Below are 27,752 nucleotides of genomic sequence, written 5' to 3'. Positions count from 1 at the left end.
CTTGGGCCGCTCCTGTGGCATACGGAGGTTCCCAGGCTAGGGGTCTAATCGGAGCTGTAGCCACCAGCCTACGCCAGAGCCACAGTAACGCAAGATCGGAGCCAAGTCTGCAACCTACACCACAGCTCATGGCAGTGCCGGATCCTTAACCCACTGAGCAAGGCCAGGGATCGAACCTGCAACCTCATGGTTCCTAGTCGGATTCGTTAACCACTATACCACGACGGGAACTCCACCATGCTCCTAATTTGTCTCTTCCCTGATCTTTTTCTCCTTTGGTGACGATAAGTTTGTTTTCTATGTTTGTGATGCTATTTCTGTTTTGTATATAAGTTCATTTATATTATATTATTTTTAATTCCACATATTAGTGGTATCATATAGTATTTGTCTGTATTTGACTTACTTTACCAAGCATACACTTCCTTTTAATTCTCTCAACCAGAATAAATTACATTGAAAACAGAGTGAAGATTTGCTAAATAGGGTAACTTACTGGATATTTAATTTGGGCGTATGCATTCTTAGCAAAAAGGTACCAAAATATTATTTTGTCTTTATTTATGGAATTAATAACTCTTTGGTTTCTAAGATAGGAGAGCTTCCTGCAAGGTAATTAAGCTCTATTGTGAGAAAGAGAGCTCAACAGGACTTTTTAATTCAAGGGCCTTAAAGAATCCAAGGTCAGTAGGTTAGGAACGTCAAGGACCACATAGCAATAGTCAGATAAAGGACATATCCTAGCACTTCGTAGATGAACTAGGATAGGTTAGTAGGAACTCTTCTTATGGGAGATTTCAAATAAGATGCACTTTCTTAATTTACCCTGTAACCATATCTTGGTAAAAATCTAAAAAGTTCATTGTCAACAGTCTCCTTTGTAGACTAAAATCTAAAATTCTTTAAGTAACAATAACAACATGAAGGCCAGGAGTGAATGAACAGATGAACAAACAAAACAAACAAAAATATTTCTAAGAAATTATTTCAAATTTTGTTAGTACAAACTGAGCTAAATATAAATTTTCAAAATGACAGTGATAAACTTACAGAGAAAGAGAAAATCAGTAGTAGTATAAGCATTCATTAAGACTGTAGCTAAATGGTTTTGCCAGCATACTAGCTTATCACTGAATTTGTTAGCTTTACCTTCAGCAGTGACAGTAGCTTCAAAAGGCATGTATATAATATGGAGATACAGCCCTTATCACTTCTCTTACTGGCTACCTGACAAGTTTTCATAATTTGCAAACTGAATGCTATTCTTTGTATTTCAGAAAAATAGTTTCCTCAATAATGAAGAAGCATACTTTCCTATTCTCATTCTAAAGGCTTGGTATATTCTCAGAAACAGAAATATACACCAAGACAGAAATGATAAAAATCACTCTGGCCCTAATTTTGCCAAATACACATTATTCACCCCATTTATATGTAAATCACATAACTACCATGATATACATAATCTAAGCATCACATCAGGGCACAATATTCCTAACTACTCAAGCTTCAGCAGTGTTCAGTATACCATGTGACCCATGGTAAATGGAAAGGAGCCAGAAGTCACAATCTTTCCTGCAATGGGAGCCTGCATTTTGATGATGGAAGATTAATGAGGGCTTACTTTGGCAGGATTAGTTATTGAGCAGGAAACTCAGTTTGAGACCTCATTACCAAAGTGCTCATCCTCGCCCTTGATGAATCCTAGCCTGTATTGTTGTTGGAGGTACAGAAAGTCACCTAAAGGATTGCCTTAAAGATAGAATACTGAAGGCAATAATTTGGGGAAAAAAGAAAGAAAGACTGCACATACAAAATAATGATAATATGCAACTAAAAATATGTGATTAACAGAATAAGAAAAACGTTAGAAAAATTCTCTATTTCTTTACACCTCAACCACCTAACAATCTTTCTATTAATATTTTAACTTTCTTAAAATAGTCATTGTCAATAATCTCTATATTAAAAATATCAAATCTATTTTCAAAATTAAATTTATTTATTTATTTGATTTATTCTGGGGGGCTGTGCCCGTGGCATGTGGAAGTTCCTGGGCCACAGATGGAACCTGCACCGTAACAGCAACACAAGCTGCTGCAGTGGCAATGCTGGATCCTTAACCTGCTGCATCACAAGAAAACGCGTCACAATTAAATACAAAAAGAGTCTCAACATTTTCACACTATCTACAAACTTGAGAAACAAGACAAGAAAACACAATAAGACAAACCAAAAAAAGAGGACAAAAGATTTCAAAAACAATCTTCCTATCAACATTTTATCTTTGTTAGATACCTTTCATTTTGCCTTTTCCCTGTGACAAAAGAATAGTTGTAGAAAAGGGAATTTTTCCAGATTAAGATATATTTTCTTTTCCCTCACTTCTCTTCGTTAACTCTAAGATTCTCATTAATAATAGAATTGTTCCCTACAGGATGTTTGGAAATGTATGTGGAGTCATTTTTCAGAAACATGTAGGTATTTTATTGTCACATGATTAGGGGATGCTCAGCATTTGCCACCTACTAGACATTATCATCCCACAAAGACATGCTCCTCATCCCAGCGTGACTCGTGAATGCCTCGTAAGACTCATCACACTAAATACATTAAGTCAATGTTACTTTCACATTATTATCATTTAAGTTTTTAAAAGAAGTTATGCAAAAATATCCCAGTAATTATAGGAGGGGGTCATAGCAGATAGGAAGCATAAATAGAATAAAGATATACAAAATTACTGATATATTAATTAACTCACCCTATGCAGCAGCACATTCACTCTATGTAACTAATGGACCCTCTGCTCAGATTTAACTAACATAAACATTTCATCACAAATGAAGTTTTTAAATCAAAATAATATATCATCAACAGAAGGGAAGGCCCCTTTCTACCACTGCTCAATTTTAATTCTCTCTTTTTAAACTATGATGTTTTGTACTTTCTATAAATTCTGTAAGAATTTCTTCCTGGATGGAAATTATAAATATGACATTCCACCTTTAGGTCTTCCAGTCAATCTAGAACTTATTTTTATGTATGGTATGAAGCTGACTTTGATGTCCACCTCCCTCCATAAAGTCACTCAATTGTAACAGAGCCATTTATTCAATAATATTTTCTTTTCAAATTGATTTATGGAGCTATCTTTGTCATATACAAAATTCCATATCTGGATGGGTCTGTTTTGTGTTTTCTGTTTTACTAGTTTATATTAACATCATTTCATTAGTTTTCTTTCGTTTAATATTTGCTTGATGTTTTTCAAATCTTTTTTTTGACCAATATTAATTCTTTATGTTTGTCTCTTTAAATAGCATATAGATTTAAATACCATAGGATTTTTAAAAATATCTAAAAATTTCCTTTATTACGCTTAGCTTAAATAGCTTAATTTACTTAGGTTAAACTCTTTCTACATTATTTCCACATTCGTACAGGGTTGGTTGACTTTCCTTTGTTCCACACTCTCCCCTTCTATTTAAAAAAGTTATAATACAGTCTCTTTCTATTCTTTGAGTGATTGCCATTAAAATTTTAATAAGGATACTTATCCCTCTACATTTCTTGTGGACAGAGATACTAACTGCCCTTTGTTCTGGATTATATTTTCAAATATGTTTGTATAAAAATAGCCTTGGTAAACAGAGATACAGTCTTTTTTGCAGCAATAGAGAGGTTTTCTTATAGCTTTGGAAGAAAATCTCTCTCTCTCTCTTTCCAGAGTAAAGGGAGGATATGCTGATTATCCATTAAAAAAAAAATCTCAGGGTTCCTCTGCTATAACACAACCCACTTCATATACCGGGTTGTTTGCTCTGTGCTGTCTGAATCCTCTGTGTTGTCTCTATGGGGTTTGGAAGCAAGGGAAACCAAGGCAAATAAGCTAATGCTCATGATGTTTGCTGGGCTGTGAGTGATAAAGTCCTTTGTCTCTGACACAAAAGTCTTGGGTTTTCTGCCAGTATCCATGAAACAGTAACAGGCTTTTATTTTATTTTAAGTAGGATAAAATCAAATCCCAGATCTGAAGGGATTCCTGACTTGATGTCTAAATAGAATGAGCATACTTATTTTCTCCTCAAATAATGCAAAGTCATTAGAACACTTTTAAGTTGAATTCCCAGCTCTCACCTTTCATATTGTTATCTAGAATTTTATTTCCATCTTGCTATTAGTCTTTCTCTACTAGATTTTATGCATAAATATTTAAGTCGTTATCTAATTATATTTCAAGCTTGTGAGGATTAGATGAGTGTTTAAAGAGGGCTGGGGTAGTGTTTGCTGCACAGAGTAAATATGTTCATATTTTTATGTTTTAACAATGGTTTTGCTTGCCAATTCTCATATACCATACTCTTTCAGAGTTCAATTTTTCTGATAAACTGAAGCAAAGATTAATTATTTTATCTTTTGTGATTTTTAAAATACCACCTACGTTCATAATATATCTAAGGATTTTATCAGACTGTCTTTAAAATTCCATACAAATTTTTCTGTATAAATGATTTTTGTCAGTCTATAACAGTGACTAAACCAATGTAGTTTTCTGTTTAGCCACTGAGCACAACTAGATGAATTCAAGAAAACTTTTGAAAATAATTATCCTTTTTCAGTCTGTATCTTAGGTTTTTTTTTTTTTTTTTTTTTGTCTTTTTGTCTTTTTGTCTTTTCTAGGGCTGCACCCATGGCATATGGAGGTTCCCAGGCTAGGGGTCTAATCGGAGCTGTAGCCACCGGCCTATGCCAGAGCCACAGCAACGTGGGATCCTAGGCACATCTATGACCTACACCACAGCTCACAGCAATGCTAGATCCTTACTGAGCGAGGCCAGGAATCGAACCTGCAATCTCATGGTTCCTAGTTGGATTCGTTAACCACTGAGCCAGAAGGGGAACTCCATCTTAGTATTTTTTTCCTCAAAAATCTAACACTATCATGAACTTGGCAGTCAGGTCCTCTATAATTCTTCAACTCTAGCCATAAGATTTAATCCAACATTGTATTACAGCTCACATTTATAATGTGAAGCAAGAAAGGTGAGGTTATATAAAAATGAATACTTAATATGATAATATGTATGGTTAATTTTTACAAGTTTTTTCTCTATCCATAATTAGAGAGCTTATTCTTATGTGTTTTATAATATATATATATATATATTTATTTTTGTGTTTTGTTCTGTTTTGTTTTTTGAGCCCTCAATGAGCCCTCGATGAGTAAGCCATGTGCTCAAATAAAAAGCATTTCCTCATAGGTCTAGAAGTAAATGACAGCATATATGTTAAGATGGTTACTCTAGGTCTGATGAAAACATCATGGAGAGTCATAGTGTAATAAAAGAGCAATGAACTAGGAATAAGTACACCTGTGTTTTAGTTTCCATTCTTCCACTGGAAGAAACCAGACTGGAGGCAGAGGGTTGTTAAATTATGTAAATTAAAGTTTTAGTTCTGAGACTATTTAGTTTTGTTACGTACCCAAACACTAAATTTCCTATCCATTAAATGCTAAAACAAATCTGCTTCATATACCTTGGAGATTTGTTTTGAGAATCAAATGAAATGTTTATGAACGGATTTTTAAACTACAAGACACCCTGAAAGTATTTACACGGTAAGTGTTATTATTATCACTTTACATGCATTAGAAGAATGTTAATATAAACATTTTTCACCCCTAATCTTAGCATCAACATGCTGGCTTCTGGGGCTTCGGAAGAAAGGCATGATCAGGAAACAAAGACTGTTTAGATAGAAATAAGAGATCGTCATCTCGAAAAGGGTTTTCTTAGGTTTACCAAACCCCGGGATACTGCACTCCAACTCCCTTTTAAAGAAGAGTTGTCACATACTCCATGTCACATGCTACATATGAGTAACAGACCAAGCTACAGCGTGGCTAACCTTTTAACGTCAACTCTGACTTTTGGTTTGATAAGGAACTATGAAGAAGCTAATGAATTAAGCCAAACTTTGGCACAGCTTCCAAGGTGATATATCAAGCAAAACACAAAAGCAGCTACTTAATTTACTCAGTGCAAATTTCCTAATTCTTCAAAAACAGGCCTGAATACTATAAAATACAAGTGAAAACTGAAAGCACAGTTAAAACAACATTCACACTAACAGGTTTTTCTGAAATAATTTAACACTATCAGTTTAAGATACCTTTCCATTACCTAAAGTGAGAATATGGACGATAAGCACACCAACTTTATAAGAGAAGGCTACAGTTAGTAGCAGGACTTTAGATTCACGGACTTCATATCACAACAAAACTTTAAAAATAGTACTCTTTCGTGCTGCCAGTTTCTGCTTTATCTTCTACCTCATTTCTACCAATGCACAAAGCACTTACATCTGGAATAAATCCAATCTCATTGAGGTGATTGCTTAGTTCTGGATCATGGAAGGCAATCATCTGAGAGAACACAGTCAGGTACTCTGAAATGACAATAAAGTTTAAGACAATTACTGTTTTGACATGGCATTTCAAATAAAAACATTAAATCCACATAAATTAAAGGTCTATTTACATTTTGCAATGAGACTTAGTTTCTCCATGAAGAAAACATAATTTAATAGATAATTTTCTGTTCTGTTACCACTTTAATCACTTACAGGTAGCTACTAAACAAACAAAAAGCTATGCCACAACTTCTTTTCTTTTTTTTTTTTTTTTTGTCTTTTTGCTATTTCTTGGGCCGCTCCCGCGGCATATGGAGGTTCCCAGGCTAGGGGTCCAATCGGAGCTGTAGCCACCGGCCTACGCCAGAGCCACAGCAACGCGGGATCCGAGCCGCGTCTGCAACCTACACCACAGCTCATGGCAACGCCGGATCGTTAACCCACTGAGCAAGGGCAGGGATCGAACCCGCAACCTCATGGTTCCTAGTCGGATTCGTTAACCACTGCGCCACGACGGGAACTCCCACAACTTATTTTCTAAGGGCTGTCAGTTCATTTCTTGAATGACAAATTATTCACATGATGTTTTCCTATTAAATTCAACAAATACATTTTCTCTAGTGATATTAAATCTTATATTTGTTATTTGTTCAGAAAGTCTAACAGATACTTAAATAAGGAACAACACAGTCGCAAATAGAAAAATACATCTCAAATTTGTTTATGTATATACAGATGTAGGCACTTGCTCCCATTCTAATTTATTTCCATCTAAGACTCTGCATCTGGCATATTTGTGAATAAGAATAACATCATGTTAGTCAGAAAGTAGGCATACAGTAGACAACTGAAAATACCTTTTGTTGATTCTAATCCTATTCTAATTCACAGATTTTAATTGGGATGTGAGGAATAGTTCCTTATTTTTTCCATTCTTTGCCCAAATAGCTATTTTTACCAATTAGTAAACTGTTTACTAATCTAAACGAGATATTGGCAACAATCCACTCAAGGGCATGTAATCATGATATTTTCATTAATTAAAAGCACAAGATTAACTTATACTGCTAAGAGCTCAAATTCTTTTTTTCTTTTTGAGATTGAAATGATATAACTCAATGAAAGTTTTCTCTTAATAACTTTAACTCCTTCCTTCAGTAAAGTACATCAATTTTTCAAACCAATTATTTGCTGAAAATAACCTCTAAAGATAGTATCTGTTTTTTTCCCCTTTTTGTTTCTTTCTTTTATCTTGGCTGCACCTACAGCATATGAAAGTTCCTGGCCCAGTCACCAAACCTGAGCCACAGAAGTGACAATGCCAGATCCTTAAGCACTAAGCCACCAGGGAATGCCAATGTGTGCCTTTCTTATTTAGATTTTTAAGTTTTTTATTCTTTTTTTTATTGTTATTTCCCCAACACAATTTTTTTTTCCACTGTACAGCTTGGGGACCCAGTTACACATACATGTATACATACTTTTTTTCTCCCATTGTCATGCTGTGTTGTAAGTATCTAGACATAGTTCTCAGTGCTACACAGCAGGAGCACATTGATAATCCATTCCGAAAGCAATAGTTTGCATCCGTTAACCCCAAGCTCCCAATCCATCCCACTCTCTCCCCCTCCCCTCAGGCAACCACAAGTCTATTCTCCAAGTCCATGATTTTCTTTTCTGCGGAAAGGTTCATTTGCGCTGTATATTAGATACTGGATATGAATGATATCACATGGTATTTGTCTTTCTCTTTCTGACTTACATCACTCAGAATGAGAGTCTCTATTTCCTTTTATTCTTAATATTTAAAGAAATAATACTAAAACCTCAACAATCTGTTAGTATAAGTAGCCTTTCCCTATCTTCCTCATTTAAAACTTTTCGGAGTTCCCGTCGTGGCGCAGTGGTTAACGAATCCGACTAGGAACCATGAGGTTGCGGGTTCGATCCCTGCCCTTGCTCAGTGGGTTAACGATCCGACGTTGCCGTGAGCTGTGGTGTAGGTTGCAGACGCGGCTCGGATCCCGAGTTGCTGTGGCTCTGGCATAGGCTGGCAGCTACAGCTCCGATTAGACCCCTAGCCTGGGAACCTCCATATGCCACAGGAGCGGCCCAAGAAATAGCAAAAAGACAAAAAAAAAAAAAAATTTTTTCTTTTAATAGACACTTTTTTTTTTTTTTTTTTTTTTTTTTTTTTTTTTTTTTGTCTTTTTGCCTTTTCTAGGGCTGCTCCCGTGGCATATGGAGGTTTCCAGGCTAGCGGTCCAATCAGAGCTGTAGCCGCTGGCCTACACCAGAGCCACAGCAACTCGGGATCCAAGCCGCGTCTGCAACCTACACCACAGCTCATGCCAACGCCAGATCCTTAACCCACTGAGCGAGGCCAGGGATCGAACCCGCAACCTCATGGCCTAGTCGGATTCGTTAACCACTGAGCCCATGGAACTCTGACACAATGTATTTTATAATTATTTGCCTTTAAGCAATGTCATACATTTTACAAAGAGGGGCCTCAAGGCCAAAAAGAAAAGCCAAAGCAGTGCTATATTCAATACCATGATAAAGCTGAATTCCAGATGAAATGTGAACTTTTACCCATAGGTGCCAGATAAAGAATGGCTATTTGATTAATACTTTTCCTTGATTTGATGTTTATTCTACTACAACAAATTCATTCTATCTATAGACTGTCTCATCTTTTCCTCTAAGAACAAGGAAGGTACAATTCACAGTAGCTGTAAGACTTACAGATTAAAATGAAGACTCAGGATCAGCTCCAAGGCCCAAGGAACTACTGGGTTTAACTTTTAACTTTTTTTTTCCCCCTCCTTCTAATTAGCAAAGGTATGTTTATAGTCCTAATCACCCAGAAGCCAGAGGTATGCAACATCAACAATCATAAGCATTCAACTTTATGTTGATGAAAGCATATAGAATAACCAACTTTTAAAAAGCATACATTTTAAACCAGAAAATCATGCCTCAGGCAATTCTCCACAGCTATGCTCCATTTTATTAAATATCTTATTTGAGCCTGATAAAAGAATAATTACTATGTGGGATTACAAGGGTAATTAAGGATCTACTTAAGAAATCTATTCCATCATAAGGACATTTCCCTTGTGTTCTGCCAAACATTGATGGTTGGATTTATATATGTGCTACAACTGTGTATATATACAATATATATATAAACATATATATCTACCTAAACAAATACATGTATGTGTATATGTATAAAATACACAGATATGTACACATATACTTTGCATATTATTATATACCATAAATTACTTCATATATGTAAATATAAATTATAAAGCTGACATAAGTTTTGCTTGTTTAGGATAGGCTTTAGAATGAGATAGAGTATGGCCTGTTACATTCAGAAAAATTTCTTTAAGTGGGAAATATGACAGAACTGATGAAATCAGCAGTATGTCAAATTTCAAGTCATTTCAAAAATGCATTTAAAAGTTCCTTAGGGAGTTCCCTGGTGGCCTACCAGTTAAGAATTTGGCATTGTCACTGCTGTGGTTCAGGTTTGATCCTTGGCTTAGAAACTTCTGCATGCTGCCAGCATAGCCAAAATAAATAAATAAAGTTTCGTAGAGAAAAATGAAAATAAAAATTGAAACTCATATGTCCTTTGATTTGTAACCAACCTGAGAAAATTTAAGAGGAGCTACAGAAAAACAGAAGTCAAACTAAAAAGATTCCACGGCTATGATGGCTGACTCTTATAAAATGTTCATAAAAATACTCTAGTTGTTGAGTTATAATAATGAAAATTTGCATCTAGAACCATAAAACAACTTCCCAAATAGTATTTTCTAACAGACAGGTGATCTATGTAAGGGTAAATTTAATTTTTTAGAAAAACAAACATGGTATTTATGAAATTTCCTCTTAAATTTCAAGTGAGGTTATAATGTTGTAGTATTGCACACAAGTAAGTCTCACATAAATTTTGTTTTAAAGAAATTTTATTCTTTTTAATTTTTTGCAAAGAGATAGAAAATGAAGTCTTTCTCCCTTCTAATCCTATCATGTTAAAAATTCTTATTCCCATCCCACAGAACAGCTTTTTTGTTTACTACATACTTTTAAGTGACAATTCCCAAAAAAGTCAGTGTAAGGCTTTTATATGACACTATCATATTTTTGTGCAGCTTCTTATAAATAAGCTATTTGTTTTCCTTTTTTTTTCTTCATAAGATATATACAGAGATGAAATTTCATTGGGTCCCACACATGGGTATCCTTATTTTTTCCCTTCTGCTTTCATTCTCTTAGCAGGAGTAAGGAGAAAATGAATGGTGATGGGCAACGGATTTAAAGCAAAAAATTCCCTATGCTCACAAATCAAAAACGGCATTCTCAATTCTGTAACTATCTGTTATTGTTCCATCAGGTTGCTAGCTTATCCTGAAAGTGATAAGTAGAGGTAAATATGCAGAGAGTCTTAAATCTCTTCTCAACTAAAATGTGCCCAAACTAAACCATTTGCTGACATTTTGATTCATGGCACTCAAAAGAAGTCAAAGTTATTTCACTGCAAATAAATCCAAATTCAATTATTTCCCATTACAATGTCTGTCAGCTGTAAAATTTAGCTTACTGCTTAAAACCACAAGAATAAGCACTAACCTTTATATCTAAATGTAAAGAGGCAGTTTCAAAAGAAGAAAAAGGAAGGAAAAAGGCAATTTTTAGGGGTATATTTAGGAGCCATTTTATTTTTTGCTCACATATCCTGCTCTAGTAAAAAATCTACAAGCAAACTTACTTTAATAGCTCTTCTAATATTTCCAGTAAAGGCAGAACATTTTTTGTTTCAGGAAAAAAATCTCCTTAGTCACATTATGCAAGACATTCTTGAAAATGCTCAATGTATTTCCTACTACCTCCCAATACCCTATCATTAATGCCATTCATGACAAAGATATACACTAAACTAGAATGATGCAATGTACTATCTATCCAAATATATAACCCTTATAGTGAAGTTGCATATTCTCCCTCATTCTTTGTTACTGTTTGAAGAGAAAGAGATTTATATTATACTCTCACTTGACAAATGAACTTTATACATTGATGTTGGTCTTCCTTTCTCTTTCCTTCTGAAAGACTTATTGAATGTCTACGTGTAGTGGGATTATACGTCCTAGTTTACCTGGGAGAGTCCTGGCTGCCAACTGTAGACTCAGTGTCTGGTGCATTGAGTGCCCCTTCAGCAAAACATCACAATTTAGCTATACAGTCATCCTAGTTATGGATGGCACGTTAAATGCTAGGAACATTACAGTGAAGAAGATACTGCTCTTGCCCTCAAAGGATTTAAAAACATATACAGGTAAACAGAAAATTGTAGAAATTTTCACCCAATTTTATTTCCCAAGTTTACAAGGTATTTCCCTCTATCTTTCACTTTCTGACTTGCAGGAACAGCATCTCATGGACCAAGTGTGAATGTGCCTTGGTTTCATAAACAGTACGAGAATAAGTTTCATGCTGTGGCAAAATTCCAACTGCTGGTTTGGTGAACAGGATACAATATAATGACTTTAAAAAACACTTTATAAGTTTTATAGGCCAGTTTTCTAGGTTGTTCCTTTTTTAAGTGCAAAATGGTATTAAACGTATAGTTGGGTTTTCCATGAAGGATCAGTTTCCATTCTTAAGCATACGGCTGTTTCTCTTCACTTATTTGAAGGCGACTTTTTACTCTTCAGTACCCTAAAGTATGTCTGTCCTGCAATTTACAAGCCTGTGTTCTAATATCACTGAAAGTAGTCCATCTATTCTTTTCAAATCTCTCTATCTTTTGGTACTCTAAGTTTCTGAATCTAAGAGTAATTTAGCAATCTCAGATAACTTTAAGGGGCCAACTAGAGTATTTTATTTTATTTTATTTTTTTGCTTTTTAGGGCCGTACCTGCAGCATATGTAAGTTCCCAGGCCAGGGGTCAAATTGGAGCTGCAGCTGCTGGCCTACGTTGCAGCCACAGCAATGCTGGATCCGAGCCGCATCTTCAACCTTACCACAGCTCTCGGCAGCACCAGATCTTTAACCCACTGAGTGAGGCCAGGGATCAAACCCTCATCCTCTAGGATACAAGTCAGGTTATTACCACTGAGCCACAACTGGAACTCCATTATATTATTTTTTAAAGTTCCTATGTGTTGGTACTTTATCAACTCAATAGTAATTTTGACAGGGATAATTTGATAGTGCCAAAAATGATTATGAATACTCATTTAGGCAGAAGTAATTAAATTTATTATCTTCTTTAAAATATTTACAGGTAATAAAAAATAGAACCATGGTTAAAAAATGAAACAAGATACTTTAACTAAATAGATCATTTTTCTCTCTTCTATAAGAGGCAAAGCAGTGAGTCATAAGCATATAGTTTGTTTTATAAAAAAATTTTAAATAAAAATATTTACAGTTCATTAGAGTATAATTATAAATTTTTTTCACAGAAGATTTAATGTTGCTAATGAACACAGAAACTTTTGGTTTCTGTGGATATAATTAAATGACTAAATGAATATGCAATTATAATTAGCTGTTGAATTGATTGGTTTCATATAACATAAGGTTTTTCTAAAACTTGTAGGAAAAAATTGTGCATGTGATATTTATGCCAATCAAAATCAATGTTACTTGGAAGTTTGAGGTTAAAAGTACCATAAAACACAGAGGAAGGGAGGACAAAGAAAGAGGGAAACCAATACAATGAGAACTGAATATTTCTAATTTTGAGCCTATAATAAACATTTTGAAGCAGGGTAAAGAACTGTTCTTCCATAAACGTTGGCAGCCAATCTCAGCGCACTGCTTCAGCTCCTTCTTCAGCTCTCGGGTCCTCTTTTTCTGGCTCCAGGAACCAGATTCTAAAACTGGCTGTTTTATCAACCCATTTTGCACATTTTAACCTCAGACTTTTTCCTTCTCTTCTGTATTAAAATGCCTTTCACCCTTTCACCATGCAAATTCCTACTCAAATTTCAAATTCATCAATAAGTATCCAGCCTTTTATGAAACCTTTCAAGACGTGCAAACGCCTCCCTTTGCCACCAAAAATAAAAAAAGTTAAAAATCAAAATAAACTCACCCTGCTTCTTCCTCTGTGCTAAAATAGTAATATGTATACTTATTTCATTGACTTATAATTAGTTATTTTCACATTTATTTCCTATATTTGGCCATAAAATCCCATGGAAAAAGATTGTTATTTAGCTTGAAAATTTCAATTCCTTAAACAGTGCTTAGCATAGAGTCACTGCAGAGCAATTACTTATTAAAAGACTAATAAATAAATTGAAACTAGGTTTTTTCTTTCTTTCTTTTTGCCACACCCACAGCTTGAAGAAGTTCCCAGGCCAGGGAATGAACTCACATCATGGCATTTAACCAGAGCCACAGCAGTGACAATGCTGGGTCTTTAACCCACTGAGCCACCAGGAAACTCCAAAACTCCTTTTTAAAAATTATATAACATACATTGTCAATATAAAACTGAATTAATGAATTAAAATACTGTTTCTTAGGAAAATACACATGCTACATTTTTCATAATATTAAAACAGTTATTGCAACTTTAAAAAAGTCCCAAAATTAATTACAAATTCAAGATTTCAAAAAAATTCATAGAAACTATAACTGAAAAATAGTAACATTTACAAAAGTAAACCTTAATTGTGGAGAGGTATTTTAATTTTAATAGTAAATGTTAAAGTACATTACTGATTAATCAAGTTAATAGGAGTCTTTTTTGGCATGTCTGACCAATCTCTCCAAATTTTTGTTGTGTATACTATGGTTTCTTTTGCATTTTCATATGTGAAATAAGATCTGGTCTTATTTATATGTATAATACGCCTTTTTAAAAGTATGTTAAATAAGCTCATAGCTAAAAATATGAAAACATCTTTTTCTTTCTTTTTTTTTTTTTGTCTTTTTGTCATTTCTAGGGCCGCTCGCGCAGCATACAGAGGTTCCCAGGCTAGGGGTCTAATAGGAGCTGTAGCCACCAGCCTACGCCAGAGCCACAGCAAAGAGGGATCCGAGCCACCTGTGACCTACACCACAGCTCATGGCAACGCTGGATCCTTAACCCACTAAGCAAGGCCAGGGATTGAACCCACAACTCCATGGTTCCTAGTTGGATTCGTTAACCTCTGAGCCATGGCGGGAACTCCCGAAAAAAAACCAAAAAAACACCTTTTTCAAGTTCAAAATTCATTATCAATACATAATGTATCTGTTTGTAATATGAATCAATTACTGGAAAAATGAAACTTCTTAGAGGTAAATCATTTCTGTATTTTAAAACAGGAATCTATACAGAACCAAAATAGAAGCTAATGTAGTAGAAGCTATCTAATATGGACCTCTGAGAGATGACCATCTAGCCAGGCATCATCCAACTATCTCATTATTAATACAACCAATTCCCTTTATAAGTCCTGTTTATGAGAATTCTCCAATTATCTTCATCTTTCTTAAAGTGTAGGAATCTAGCTAGGCACTATGCCTTAAAAGAGGCCTGAAAAATTTGGATAAAGATTATTCCCAGATTTTCCCATATGAAAGTTAATATTACAGGTCGATGTTAGCTTTAAAAATAACAGCATTATGCCAGTCAGAATGGCCATCATCGAAAAGTCTACAAATAATAAATGCTGGAGAGGGTGTGGATAAAAGGGAACCCTATTACACTGTTGGTAGGAATGTACATTGGTGTAACCAGTATGGAAGAGTATGGAAGTCCCTCAAAAAACTAAAAATAGAACTACCATACAATCCAGCAATCCTACTCCAGGGTATCTATCCAGAGAAAAGAATAATTTGAAAAGATACATGCATCTCAATGTTCCCTGCAGCACTATTTACAATAACCAAGACATGGAAACTACCTAAATGTCCATCAACAGATGAATGGATAAAGATGTGAGATATACATATATATATTACTCAGCCATAAAACTATAAAATAATGTCATTAGCAACAGAAACTATCATACTAAGTAAAGTTAGTCAGACAGTGAAAGACAAATATCATATACCATTTACATGTGGAATCTTAAAAAAAAAAAGGATACACATGAACTTATTTGCAGAGCAGAAACAGACTTACAGACTTTTGAAAAACGTAGGGTTATCAAAGGGGACAGGTTGGGGGGTAGGAGGGATGGACTGGGAGTTTGGGATTGGCCTATGCACACTGAGGTATTATGGAATGATTGGCCAATCTTTACAGCACAGAGAACTCTACCCGGTATTCTGTGATAATCTATGTGGGAAAAAAATCTGAGAAAGAATGGCTATGTGAATATGTATGACTGGGTCACTTTGTTCTACAGCAGAAATTATCACAGACTTCCAAATTAACTATACTTCAATAAAAATTAAAAAAATAACAGCATTATATTGGTGACTTACACTTAACGGAGGATTAAGGAATCACATTTTGTGTTGTACAAATACTAACCTGATTATTTTCTATCTTTAATCTTATCAGTTTGTCTTTGGCCACTATTAGACTTTTTTTTTTTTTTTCCTATTAGGCCACCCTGCAGCATATGCAGTTCTGAGGCCAGGGATCAGACCTAAGGCGCAGTCGTGAACTAAGCCGCAGCAGTGGCAACACCAGATCCTTAACCCACTGTGCTGGGCTGGGGATTGAACCTGTGTCCCAGAACTCCTGAGACACCACTGATCCCACTGAGCCACGGTAGAAACTCCCTATTTGACATACTTTATATCGCATAACTTCTGAAATCTCCTGGTATCATTCAAGGATTATTAAATCCACTCATTTTGGTATTACTGGTATCTGAAAAAGTATACTGTCAATGTCATAATAAATATTACTGATAAAGGTACTAAGAAAATTATGAATAAGTACAGAACACATCCCCATTAATAAGACACAAGATAACAATCTTACAGGAAAACACTTCATAAATTCTCAGAGGACACTACATGATTGAAGTTGGATGAGTTTACTAAATTAACCTATGAGTAAAACGTTACTTCATTCCTATAAAATATACTTGCTCTGGATTATTTAAAAAAAAATCAAAGGCAAAAGTTGTTGCCCTCTTAAAAAACATTATGTTAACTCCAATATAAGTCCACATTCTATGAATGTACAGGGAGGTGGGGATATTCATTTTAAACCAAATCATTTCAAAATAAATATATAAATAAAAATAGAACATACGTTTTGAAACAAACAGAGACTTGATTGTTCCAATTTCTAGTGCCCATCTACATTGTAGACACAGAGAACTGTACATGATTACATGCCTAGATGTGTAAACACAAACACTGAATTTTAAAAGAGAATTTAAATATTTTTCTTTATATGCCAATCTAAATGATGCTGGAAAAAAACAGTGTTTTTATGTTCTGTGCTATTTATACATATTATTTTCCTCTTATTTTCAGTCTTTTATCTTTTTAATTTACATTTCCCTTTCTGCTGCCTTTCTAATTATTTTCTCATTATATTTATCTCCGCTATGCTAGTTTTATATTCAAGTCTAGCTAAGTAAACATACTGCTGAGACCCCACTTACTCAGAATTTTGATAAATCAGTCATAGTTTATAGCTTTCTTGCTTTATCTGTTCAAATTGAATTATGTGAAACCATAATGATATAGATATAAATAAAACAGCGTCAGCAAGTTGTTTAAAGTTTAGTAGAATTAATAAGACATACACATATAAGAAAAACACTAAATGAAGGGGGTATTGGGTAAGTTTCATAAAAATGGTAAATGGGGAGACTGCAATCAGCTTTGTGATCCATTCCAAAAGAAATACTAAAGTATAAAAAATCCCCGTCCTTACAATGTTAAAATCTTGTTGGAAAGATAAGACATAAAACAACATGCAATGCCATGAAAGCAATTATACTAGCAAAAAGACCATAATTATGATAGTAATAAAATAGTAATAAAAACAATAACAATGAATAACAATTATCATTATTGAATTGAGATGTTTCTATGTGCCACGTATTTACATATTTTATTGTGTTTAACTTTTACAACAACGTTTGTTTCAGATATGAGGAAATTATACCCAGCAAATTTATTTGTTAAGACTCATAATAAGTAATGAAACAAATTTGAAACAAAGCTTGTCTGATTCAAAAGGGTATATTACTAAACTTCTGTTATACTACTTTCAAAAAAGACATCAAAAAATTATATTACAAGTTTGAATGTGGCTGAAGTAGTCCTGAAAGAATTCACAGAAGGGTTATTTTATTTCTTGGACTCTGAAGGAGGAAAGAGAAGAAAGAGGGAGGGTATTTTGGGTGTTCAAGTATGGTGAATAAGATGAATGAGAAGTGTTTTTATTATTCTCTTTAAGTACATAATTAAACAATGCTTAAACCTTTTATTTTATTTTATTTTATTTTTTGCCTTTTGGGGCCACACTCGAAGCACATGGAAGCTTCCATGCCAGGGGGTGAATCAGAGCTGCAGCTGCAGGCGTACACCACAGTAACAGCAAAGAGGGATCTGAGCAACATCTGCAATCAACACCATAGTTCATGGCAATGACAGATCTTCAACCCACGGAGCAAGGCCAGGGATGGAACCTGAGTCCCCATGGCCGCTAGTTGGATTAGGTACCACTGAGCCACGACAGGAACTCCCTTAAACTTTTTATTAATGCATGGTAGGCCTGCTCCACGGTGAAACTTTTTGTGGGAAATGTTAATGGTAGAGATAGATAGCTGGACTTTATCTTCTTTTCTCCCCCCTGCTTTTTAGGGCTGCATCTGTGGCACATGGAAGTTCCCAGGGTAGGGGTACGATCGGAGCTACAGCTGCTGGCCTACACCACAGCCACAGCAATGCCAGATCCGAGTCACATCTTCGACCTACACCACAACTCGTGGCAACACTGGATCCTTAACCCACTGAGTGAGACCAAGGATCAAACATGCCTCATGACTAGTCCTCTTGGCTACTAATCGTGTTTGTTACCTCTAAGCCAGGATGGGAACTCTGGACTTTATTTTCTTAAACCAGCTTGCCTGAATTTGAACTGAGGTGAGATTAGATATTATATAGTCATTAGAAAAATACCATAATTCTTTGTGGACTTGGAAGAAAGACTAAACTTGGAGGAATGATCTTTTCATGGGTTTTAATAGTAGAATGCCACCATATTTTATTGGGTCAAAACCATAAATTTAATTGACTATGAGTCACTTTTGTCATAAGCACTTCCCCTGTAAAAAGACAAGGAAACACATTTGCTTACCTTGTATTACATGTGAGTTGTCTTTCAAGAAGAAGTTATACAGGTATTTGGGGATAAAAGCAGACATGCATGCATAAGCCAAGGCTAAGAAAGAATAAGGCAAATATAACAGATTAGTTCATGAGGTAAATGATCAGCAGTCACTCACTCAGCACACATTCCTTGAACTTCCTTTTAAATAAGAATTATGTTAATAATTGATGGAAGCACTAAATTAAAGGGGGAAAAACCCCTACCATTTAAAATAATATTTTGGACAACAAAAAATAACCACCCTAGTAACTTTTCAATTTCAAATACTGTAGTAATCATTATCCACAAAAATAAAAACCTTCATTAGCAGTACTTTATGCAGTTTTAAAATATCTAAACAAAATCATTATTAATGAGCTACAGAAGCTTCAATACCCTTAATTTTTGTTGATGCAAACAAAAGAGCCTGAGAGCTTTGGATTTAGAGACACTAGTAATAAACTGTTCTTTCAAACCCATGTCCCTTAGTATTTTTAGAGCAATATGTGTGATAAGGGACTATGCTTAACAAAGCACAGAAAAACCTCTAGTCTATATTAAAGAAAAGCATCACAGAACAGGTATTTTAAAAATTATTCAAATAGTGAAATTTTAGATTTCTGGGATTTTGCTATCTCTACTCAACTCCAGAAATCTATGCAAATTCTGATACAAAATAGAATTTGAAAATATGGAGATTCTAAGACTGAGGTATCCAACGATTTTAGCTAATATGGTAACACTCTCTGTGTATGATATCATTAGGGATATTCATAATACATATTCAAATATTTATTGAAAAGCCTACTATGAAAAAGGCATTCTATCAGGAGACAGAAAACAAACAAACAAAAAGCTCTTGTCATTAAAAAAAGCTGCTAAGGAGTTCCTGTTGGGCTTAGTGGGTTAACCCAACATAGCATCTGGGAGGATGCGGATTCAATCCCTGGCCTCAGTGGGTTAAGGATCTGGTGTTGCTACAAGCTACAATATAAGCAGCAGATGCACCTTGGATCTGGTGTTGTGGTAGCTGTGGTGTAGGCCTAAAGCTGCAGCTCTGATTCAAACCCTAGCCTGGAAATTTCCATATGCTGTGGGTGCAGCTGTTAAACAAAAAGAAAAGAAAAAAATAAAGCTGCTAAGCAAAAATAGGGGTCTACTATATTAGCATGTAAATGAATATAAAACATACACAAGATAAATTTCTGAAATACAAAGTGCTATTATGGACTCAGGAGGGTAAGAAAAGTCTTCATTAAGGAATTAGTGGTTGAAATAAACATTGGAAATACCAGATCAATACTTTTTTCCTTACAAATTGTTTAGAAAGTATACATAGAGTAAAACCAATCTCTAAAAAGTCAGAATTTTCTCTAAAGTTTTATAAGAATGGTCATCCAAGTAAATAAATGCATTTAGAATAATCTATCAGAGTCTCCCTAAATCTTGGGTCATTGCCTGGTCACAGCTGAAACTCATTTTATTCTGTAAAATGAGTCTAGTAGACTATTTTACAGAAATTGAGAGTATCCACTAGGAAGAGATCAGGAATTTTACAATGAAAATAAAAAACTTTCATATTGGGATATTTTAGAATAATATGCACAATAATTATTCATTTTTTTGTTTGTTTTTTGTCTTTTCTAGGGCCGCACCCACGCATATGGAGGTTCCCAGGCTAGGGGTCAAATTGGAGCTGTAGCCGCCAGCCCACGCCAGGGTGATAGCGTCCTGTGTCTGAGCTGCGTCTGTGACCTACACCACAGCTCACAGCAATGCAGGATCCTTAACCCACTGAGTGAGGCCAGGGATCGAACCCACAATCTCATGGTTCCTAGTCGGATTCATTAACCACTGTGCCACTAGTGGAACTCCAACAATAATTATTTAAATGATAAATAAGCTTACCTTCATTATTGAAATTTAAATATAGGAATGGAGCACAAAGTGAGTCAAGACCTGATGGGTAGAGGTTGGAGAAAGAATTCAGATAAATATAATCCAGCAGAACTGTAGGTATATACCTTACTCAGTTCTCTGTATTACTTCTATAGAGATTAAGCATTATACATATTACTTATTCAGAAATATTACTTCATGGGTATTTGCAAGGAGTAAATGATAGTGACTGGCACATAGTAAAGCCCAATATAAATCAACTGCTATTATTATCAATGTTACTATAAGTTGAAGAAATAAATAATAGAAAAATGTAAAAATGATAGAAGGCTTGAGATATAGTCCCATCTCCGATTCTGACTGTGTGATCATGGCAATCACTTAACTCCAGGCAGGTTTTCTTGTTTAAGAGATGGAAATTTGTCTTATGTGTTTCTCTGGATGATGGAGAAAACTGTAAAAAATTGTGAAGTTAGCTGCTGTGTAGCACTGGGGACTCTGTCTAGTCACTTATGATGGAGCATGATAATGTGAGAAAATAGAATATGTACATGCATGTGTAACTGGGTCACCATGCTGTACAGTAGAAAAAAATTGGTATTGGGGAAATAATTTTTTAAAAATATTTTTTTTGAAAAAATTAAAAAAATTGTGAAGTTAAAATACAAACACATGACATAGTTCTTTTATTGAAAATAATGCTGTTCATATGTTGTCATGTTGAAAGAATGTACAAAATTTATCTAGAATTGCTAGGGAGATATAGAACTCTAAAATGAAGTTAGGAAAAATAATACCTTCATTATTAAGTTTGGCAAGAAATTGATGCAGAATTGAAAAATAAACACTATTCTTTATAACAACAAATTCAAAAATAAGACTGAGTGGAATGGGTTTCTTGTTCATGAATTTATCAATGACCTCAAAAATGGAAATGAGAAAAGCTAAAAATCAAGGACATGGAGCATTAACGATATTTTAAAAAGAGAAACAATAAATAAAGTGAGTAGTTTAGTATTCTCCAATTTCTTTTTCTTTTCTTTTCTTTTTTTTCATGGCCACACCATGGCACATGGAAGTTCCTGGGGCCAGGACTTGAATCCGAGCCATATATGTGACCTACACCTACAGCTGCGGCAATGCTGGATCCTTTAACCTACTGTCCTGAGCCCACCTTTGCAGTGACCTGAGCTACTGCAGTGGGATTCTTAACCACTGCACCAGAGTGGGAACTCTTTCTCAATTTCTAATATTAACTGTCAAGAATATCATTAACTGTCAAGAATATCAACTAGCCCAATATTATTCATGGTGCAAACTTATTATTTGCATAAGTATTGAAAAAATGTATATACAAAGATTACAATAGCAGAAAATATTCTTTATACTTTCCTAATCACTATGATGGCAAATCTGTCTCATTAGATATGTATTTAAGTAATATTCAGTAGGCATTCAGACAAAGCTTACAAAAGTTTTCATATAAACCTCTCAAAAATTGGAGCATAGCTTTAGTATTTTTTCTTAAAGATAAGGATATTTTGATATTTTAATTTTAAAAATTGTCAGTCAGACAATATGCCCCAAATACTTGAAAAAAAGAGTCTTAATTTTATAACTGGGGAAAAACGGTTACCTTGCCAATACACAAGATCTGGATGGGAGACCACCCAGGCTTTTAATACACGTCTAAATTTTGCATGACCTTCTGGTGATGATAGCAGTTCATCATACTGATGACAACGAGGAATATCCACTTCAATCTGTAAAACAGCATAGAGTGATCTCCAATAAGCCCCAACATAAGGAAAAGAAGAAACTGCATTATGAATTTCAGAAGAGGCAGCCTACATAACCCTGGTATTCAAAGTTTTTTGTTGTTGCCTTGTTTTTTGTTTGTTAGGATAGCACCTGGGGCACATGGAAGTTCCCAGGCTAGGGGCTGAATTGGATTTGCACTGCTGGCCTATACCACAGCTCACAGAAATGTTAGATCCTCAACCCACTGAGGGAGGCCAGGGGTCGAACCCACATTCTCGTGGATACCAGACAGGTTCGTTACTGCTGAGCCACAATGGGAGCTCCTGGTGTTCAAGGTTTTTGAATTTTATATTAATCCTCTGGAACCAAAAAAGTTGTAAGTATATTTAAACAAGGAAAACAGATCATTCCTTTTGAATATGTATGTATTAATTTAGTTTTCAAAAGACCTTCCTTTATAGTCTGGTCCAAATAAAGAACACATTCTTCACACAAAAAAGTACATTATTAGGAAAAGTTACTTGGCCTAACCTCCTTTAAGGAACAGTTCTAATTCACTAATGAGTTAGAATACATCTTAGAGAGCGAAGAATTATGTATCTCTAACATCATATGAATATGATGGCTGCTGAGTATTCATAATAAAAGGAGGAAAATTCCTCATGCCTTTCTAAGATTTAAAGATTTGGCAGACATTTTAGGTTGTTTAAGAAAATCTAAATCATACTTGTCTATCTGTAGGAATTGGAGTATCTTTGTCAATCGCATCATATTTGGCATGAATAGCCCCCTGCAAAAAATAAGAGAAGATATATTACTTTCATCATAACTTCAATAAATTATAAATTTAGGCAAAATCTACTTATAAACATCTATCTTTGAAAATGCACCCAAATATAGATAGGTAGATTCAAACTCAAAGTATACCCCTTAAAAAATATTCTACATTCCTGACGGTCTGTGATAAAAGTTTGAGACAATTTACCATTTTGCTAAGGCAGATGCCTGAATCATATACAACAGAAGACCAATATGCTAGATGAGTCACATAGCAAATGAGTATGTTTATCTGGGAGTATTTTCCAGCCTTCCCAAAACAGCAGAGCTTTATTCATTGTTATCTCACACACAGTAAACTTTGTAAGAAAATTTTTTTCTTAATTGAGGGAGGGGAGAGAGGGTCATTCTAAAAGAAAATTTCCTGTTAAAGTTGATAATAAAAGCAAATATAAAATGAAACTGTCTAAAGGAATAGTAGTTTAGCACTAGAAGGCAGAAGCTTGGAATGATTACAGAGTGGTATATCATGGAGTCATGAAATCATTAAGGAACTAAAAAGATCACTAACATTTTTCAGTTAAACCATTATGAGGGAATAATAAAATAATAATCAAATAAACCACTTCAATTTTGGTCATGTTCCATTGGATCAAGCATGGAACAATTCTTATTAGTCTGGATTTGGGATTCAAACTCTAACACCAGGAATCAACTTCTCTTGCATATCTATTTAATTAAAGATTTGGACAATCTGACCTTAGAAGTCCTCCTGAACTTTAAGCATTATATGGTTCTATAATTCTAACTATTAACATTATGGTATAGAACACTAGGCATTCTTATAAAGAAACCAACCAAACTCAAAGATATTTAGATTCTCATCAAGGGTATCAGGAATGAAGAAAGGAGTTCTTTCAATAGAGAGTTAAAAGGATTAAAAATATTTGGGGAAATTCACATACAAAAATAGGTAATGGATATATAAGATATCTATAAGGGAATGTATGAAGGCAAAATGACAAAGAATGACAGGAAATGAAAAAGATCTGGCAGGACTGGCCTATTATCCTGACTGCTGTCACCAAAGTTCTCTGATAGTACTGCAGGTTATCCTAATAATTTTATGACACCTCTCCTTTCCTCACTGCCACAGGTAAGGTGTTACAGAACTTAAAGTAGCTATTTCTCATAGCAGCATGCTTCTGGTGAGACAGATAGATGGGTCAAAGCCACTAAATTATGTTCATGATTTCTGATAAGGTTCCAATTTAGAGTGGATGATTTCTCCAAACTTAACAGAACTACTTGTAAACAGGCAATCCTATTCCTAGATGAACATACTTATAAGCAGGACTATATACTTATAAACTCTCTCTCTATATATATATATATTCTGATATATTTTAAATATTCTGATTTTAAAGTTAATAATCCAGATAATTTATGAGTCCCATTAAATAAAATTTTAAATAGAATAAATAGAATAAATATACCTTTAATTCAATTTTTCATTTTATCTAGTGTATTCTTTTCCTCTATTCTGTTCACTTAAAACTGCCAAAAATTCTTTTTTTTTTCTGTCTTTTGTCTTTTGTTGTTGTTGTTGTTGTTGTTGTTGTTGCTATTTCTTGGGCCGCTCCCGCGGCATATGGAGGTTCCCAGGCTAGGGGTTGAATCGGAGCTGTAGCCACCGGCCTACGCCAGAGCCACAGCAACGCGGGATCCGAGCCGTGTCTGCAACCTACACCACAGCTCAAGGCAACGCCGGATCGTTAACCCACTGAGCAAGGCCAGGGACAGAACCTGCAACCTCATCGTTCTTAGTCGGATTCGTTAACCACTGCGCCACGACAGGAACTCCCCAAAAATTCTTAATGCTCATATTTTACTACATAATTTTCTAACAACTTGAAAAATATACATTCAGAAAACACCTCCATTCTCTTTCTTTCTTTGCACTATTAATGAGTTTCTAACTTCCTTTTTTTTTTTACCTCAACTCCCAGAAGAGCAGCCCAGGTTAAACCTCTCATAAGAGGAGGAATGTCAACTCTTGCTTCTTTCCAGATTTGATTTTTTTTATAAGGATAAGCCTATAGACAAAAAAAAGATATGAAAAATATCTCAAATTATCAGGGCCATCTTTTTAGTCTAGACAGTTCTGAATAAACCAGTGATAAAGTTGAAGGTGAAATGTAATACATTTCTAAGTATCTGAAATTACTTGGTCTGGTGTTATTAATAATACATATAAATTAGCAGTGGAATGGTTCCCTATCTTCTGTAAATCTCCTATTATACAATCAAAGAGAGGAGCTGATTCTACTGTTTTTAATCATTCCTCTCTATTTTGTGTTTTGGGAGAATTAAAAGTGATTCATATGGAGGCTAATATTATCAGTCTCATACAGGTGAAATAATGTATGCAAAGTATTTTGTAAAATATCTAGAGATGCAGAAAATTTTAAATAAATATGTTATTATTATGGCTACTTCTGTATCCTTGCATATAAAGTTGTTCTGTTGTAAATTTGTACATTAGGAGCTATTTCTGGAAGAGAATTATTAGGACAAAGGATATGGATGTTGTTAAACACTCTCGACACATACTTTCAATTGGTTTACAGACTGCTTCTATCAATTTGCACTACTCTGTAAGAACAAGAGCTCCAATCTCAATATGCCTTTACTCACTTCGCTAACTCAATATGCAAGAAGACTTTTAATTTTTTTTCATTTCTAGTAAGGATACATATTTTGAATAGATTCACCGACTAGTTTTATTTCTATAGTGTTCTTTATGCATTTCTGTTTTGATAACAGTGCTTTTTCTGTTGGTTTTTCAGCGTTCTTTAAATAGTAGGGATATTAATATTCTGTCTAATATGATGTTGCATAGATTTCTGCATCTTGTTTACTTTTTAGTTTCATGTACTATGAACAGGTATCGTTTTCATAATTAAAAGTTAATCAAAAAAGAAAGGTCATGAGTTAGTGTTCTAATGACATCAAGATTCCCTTGAAATAAAAAACAAGGATTGTATATGGGTGCTTATAACACTTTAAAATTTAGAATCTCTACCTTTAGCAGCCTGTCAAAGAGAATGATTCTGTTTAGTTGGTATTCTGTGTCCCTCTCTCGGATGATTAAAGGGAGAGTAGCAGCTGCAGACAGCTCATTATTGCTGTTTGAATGAGGTAAATTAGACTGACTGTAAAAGAAAAACAAAAGCACAAAAATTGATAAAAGGGTTTAAAATTTAAAAAAATTGCAAACATCATATCCTTGTGTCCTATTTAGGAAATACTTTTCAAAGAAAATGTATAAGCTTCTTACCAGTGTAATATAAAGAAAAAATAAGTGTAAAAGGAGACTATATACTCACTCATCTTCAAGTAGTGGGTAAAATGCTTCTCCACCAACATCTTTTAATCTCTGTGAATTTAAGGAGAAAATATTTATGATATTTAGGCTCAGAGAAACACTGACCCATATTTAATGGAAAAAATAATATAAAATTATGAATTTATAAAAGTACCAAGAAAAGTGTACAACAGAATCTAAAATTGATTCCTAAGATAACTATGCAAATATATTATGCCTCCACTGATTAAATTTAGCTTTGAAGAATAGTTTCATTTTTTTTTACCTCCAGGTATTTCTTGTAAATGTTAGACACTTATTATAATAGCTTTCCAAACACAATTCAGAATTACCAAAATTAGTATGAAATGTAATAAATGGATAAAATGTTTTTAAATTATATGAAGATTCTTTTAAAAGGTACTTTTGTATAAATATTCCTTATAAAGCTCAAGTCAGATTTATTTTTGTTTTGACTTTAATACAAACTAAGACAAAAGTAAGGTGCCAATAAGAAGGATTCAAAAGAATTTCTCACACCATACTTTTTTTTTTTTGTCTTTTTGCCATTTCTTGGGCCGCTCCCGCGGCATATGGAGGTTCCCTGGCTAGGGGTCAAAAGGAGCTGTAGCTGCCAGCCTACACCAGAGCCACAGCAACGTGGGATCCGAGCCGCGTCTGCAACCTACACCACAGCTCACGGCAACGCCGGATCCTTAACCCACTGAGCAAGGGCAGGGATCGAACCCGCAACCTTATGGTTCCCAGTCGGATTCGTTAACCACTGCGCCACAACGGGAACTCCATCTCACACCATACTTTGAATATGAATGATTCAAACAGCTGATAAATCAAATGACAAAAAATTCAATTCTTTTACTTCTTCCACAAAGTCATTATAATAGATGTTATCCCAATAATAACACTGCCAGGATTATAGATATTCTACAAAAATGTAAGAAGGGGAGTTCCCATTGTGGTGCAGCAGAAACAAATCCAACCAGTCTCCATGAGGATGTTGGTTTGATCCCTGGCCTCCCTCAGTGGGTTGTAGATCTGGTGCTGCCCTGAGTTGTGGTGTCAGTCACCAATGCAGCTCTGATCTGCGTGGCTGTGACTGTGGCTGGCAGCTGTAGCTCCAATTCAACTCCTAGCCTGGGAATTTCCATATGCTGTGGGTGTGACCCTAAAAGGCAAAAAAAAAAAAAAAAGTAAGA

At 34.7% G+C, this 27,752-nt stretch overlaps 1 protein-coding gene across 4 annotated transcripts in view; it reads right to left on the bottom strand.

The window, feature by feature from the left end:
- The window catches only part of TBCK (TBC1 domain containing kinase), a 226,236-nt gene that overhangs the window by 115,098 nt on the left and 83,386 nt on the right, over positions 1 to 27,752 (bottom strand). For 3 of the 4 annotated variants that reach the window (XM_021101700.1, XM_021101699.1, XM_021101698.1), the window contains exons 13-20: positions 26,558 to 26,607; positions 26,254 to 26,383; positions 25,166 to 25,264; positions 23,119 to 23,181; positions 22,267 to 22,393; positions 20,640 to 20,690; positions 18,720 to 18,803; positions 6,368 to 6,453 (exon numbers count right to left, since the gene is read on the bottom strand). In XM_021101700.1, coding sequence (XP_020957359.1) covers positions 6,368 to 6,453; positions 18,720 to 18,803; positions 20,640 to 20,690; positions 22,267 to 22,393; positions 23,119 to 23,181; positions 25,166 to 25,264; positions 26,254 to 26,383; positions 26,558 to 26,607 — 690 coding nt within the window. The remainder of the gene's footprint in view (positions 1 to 6,367; positions 6,454 to 18,719; positions 18,804 to 20,639; positions 20,691 to 22,266; positions 22,394 to 23,118; positions 23,182 to 25,165; positions 25,265 to 26,253; positions 26,384 to 26,557; positions 26,608 to 27,752) is intronic. The other variant, XM_021101702.1, reaches the window with a different exon arrangement.

Source organism: Sus scrofa, chromosome 8 (genome assembly GCF_000003025.6).
Source record: "Sus scrofa isolate TJ Tabasco breed Duroc chromosome 8, Sscrofa11.1, whole genome shotgun sequence".
Taxonomy (NCBI): domain Eukaryota; kingdom Metazoa; phylum Chordata; class Mammalia; order Artiodactyla; family Suidae; genus Sus; species Sus scrofa.
The sequence above is the reverse complement of the archived record's forward strand: the minus strand, read 5'-3'. Positions and strand labels throughout refer to the sequence as shown.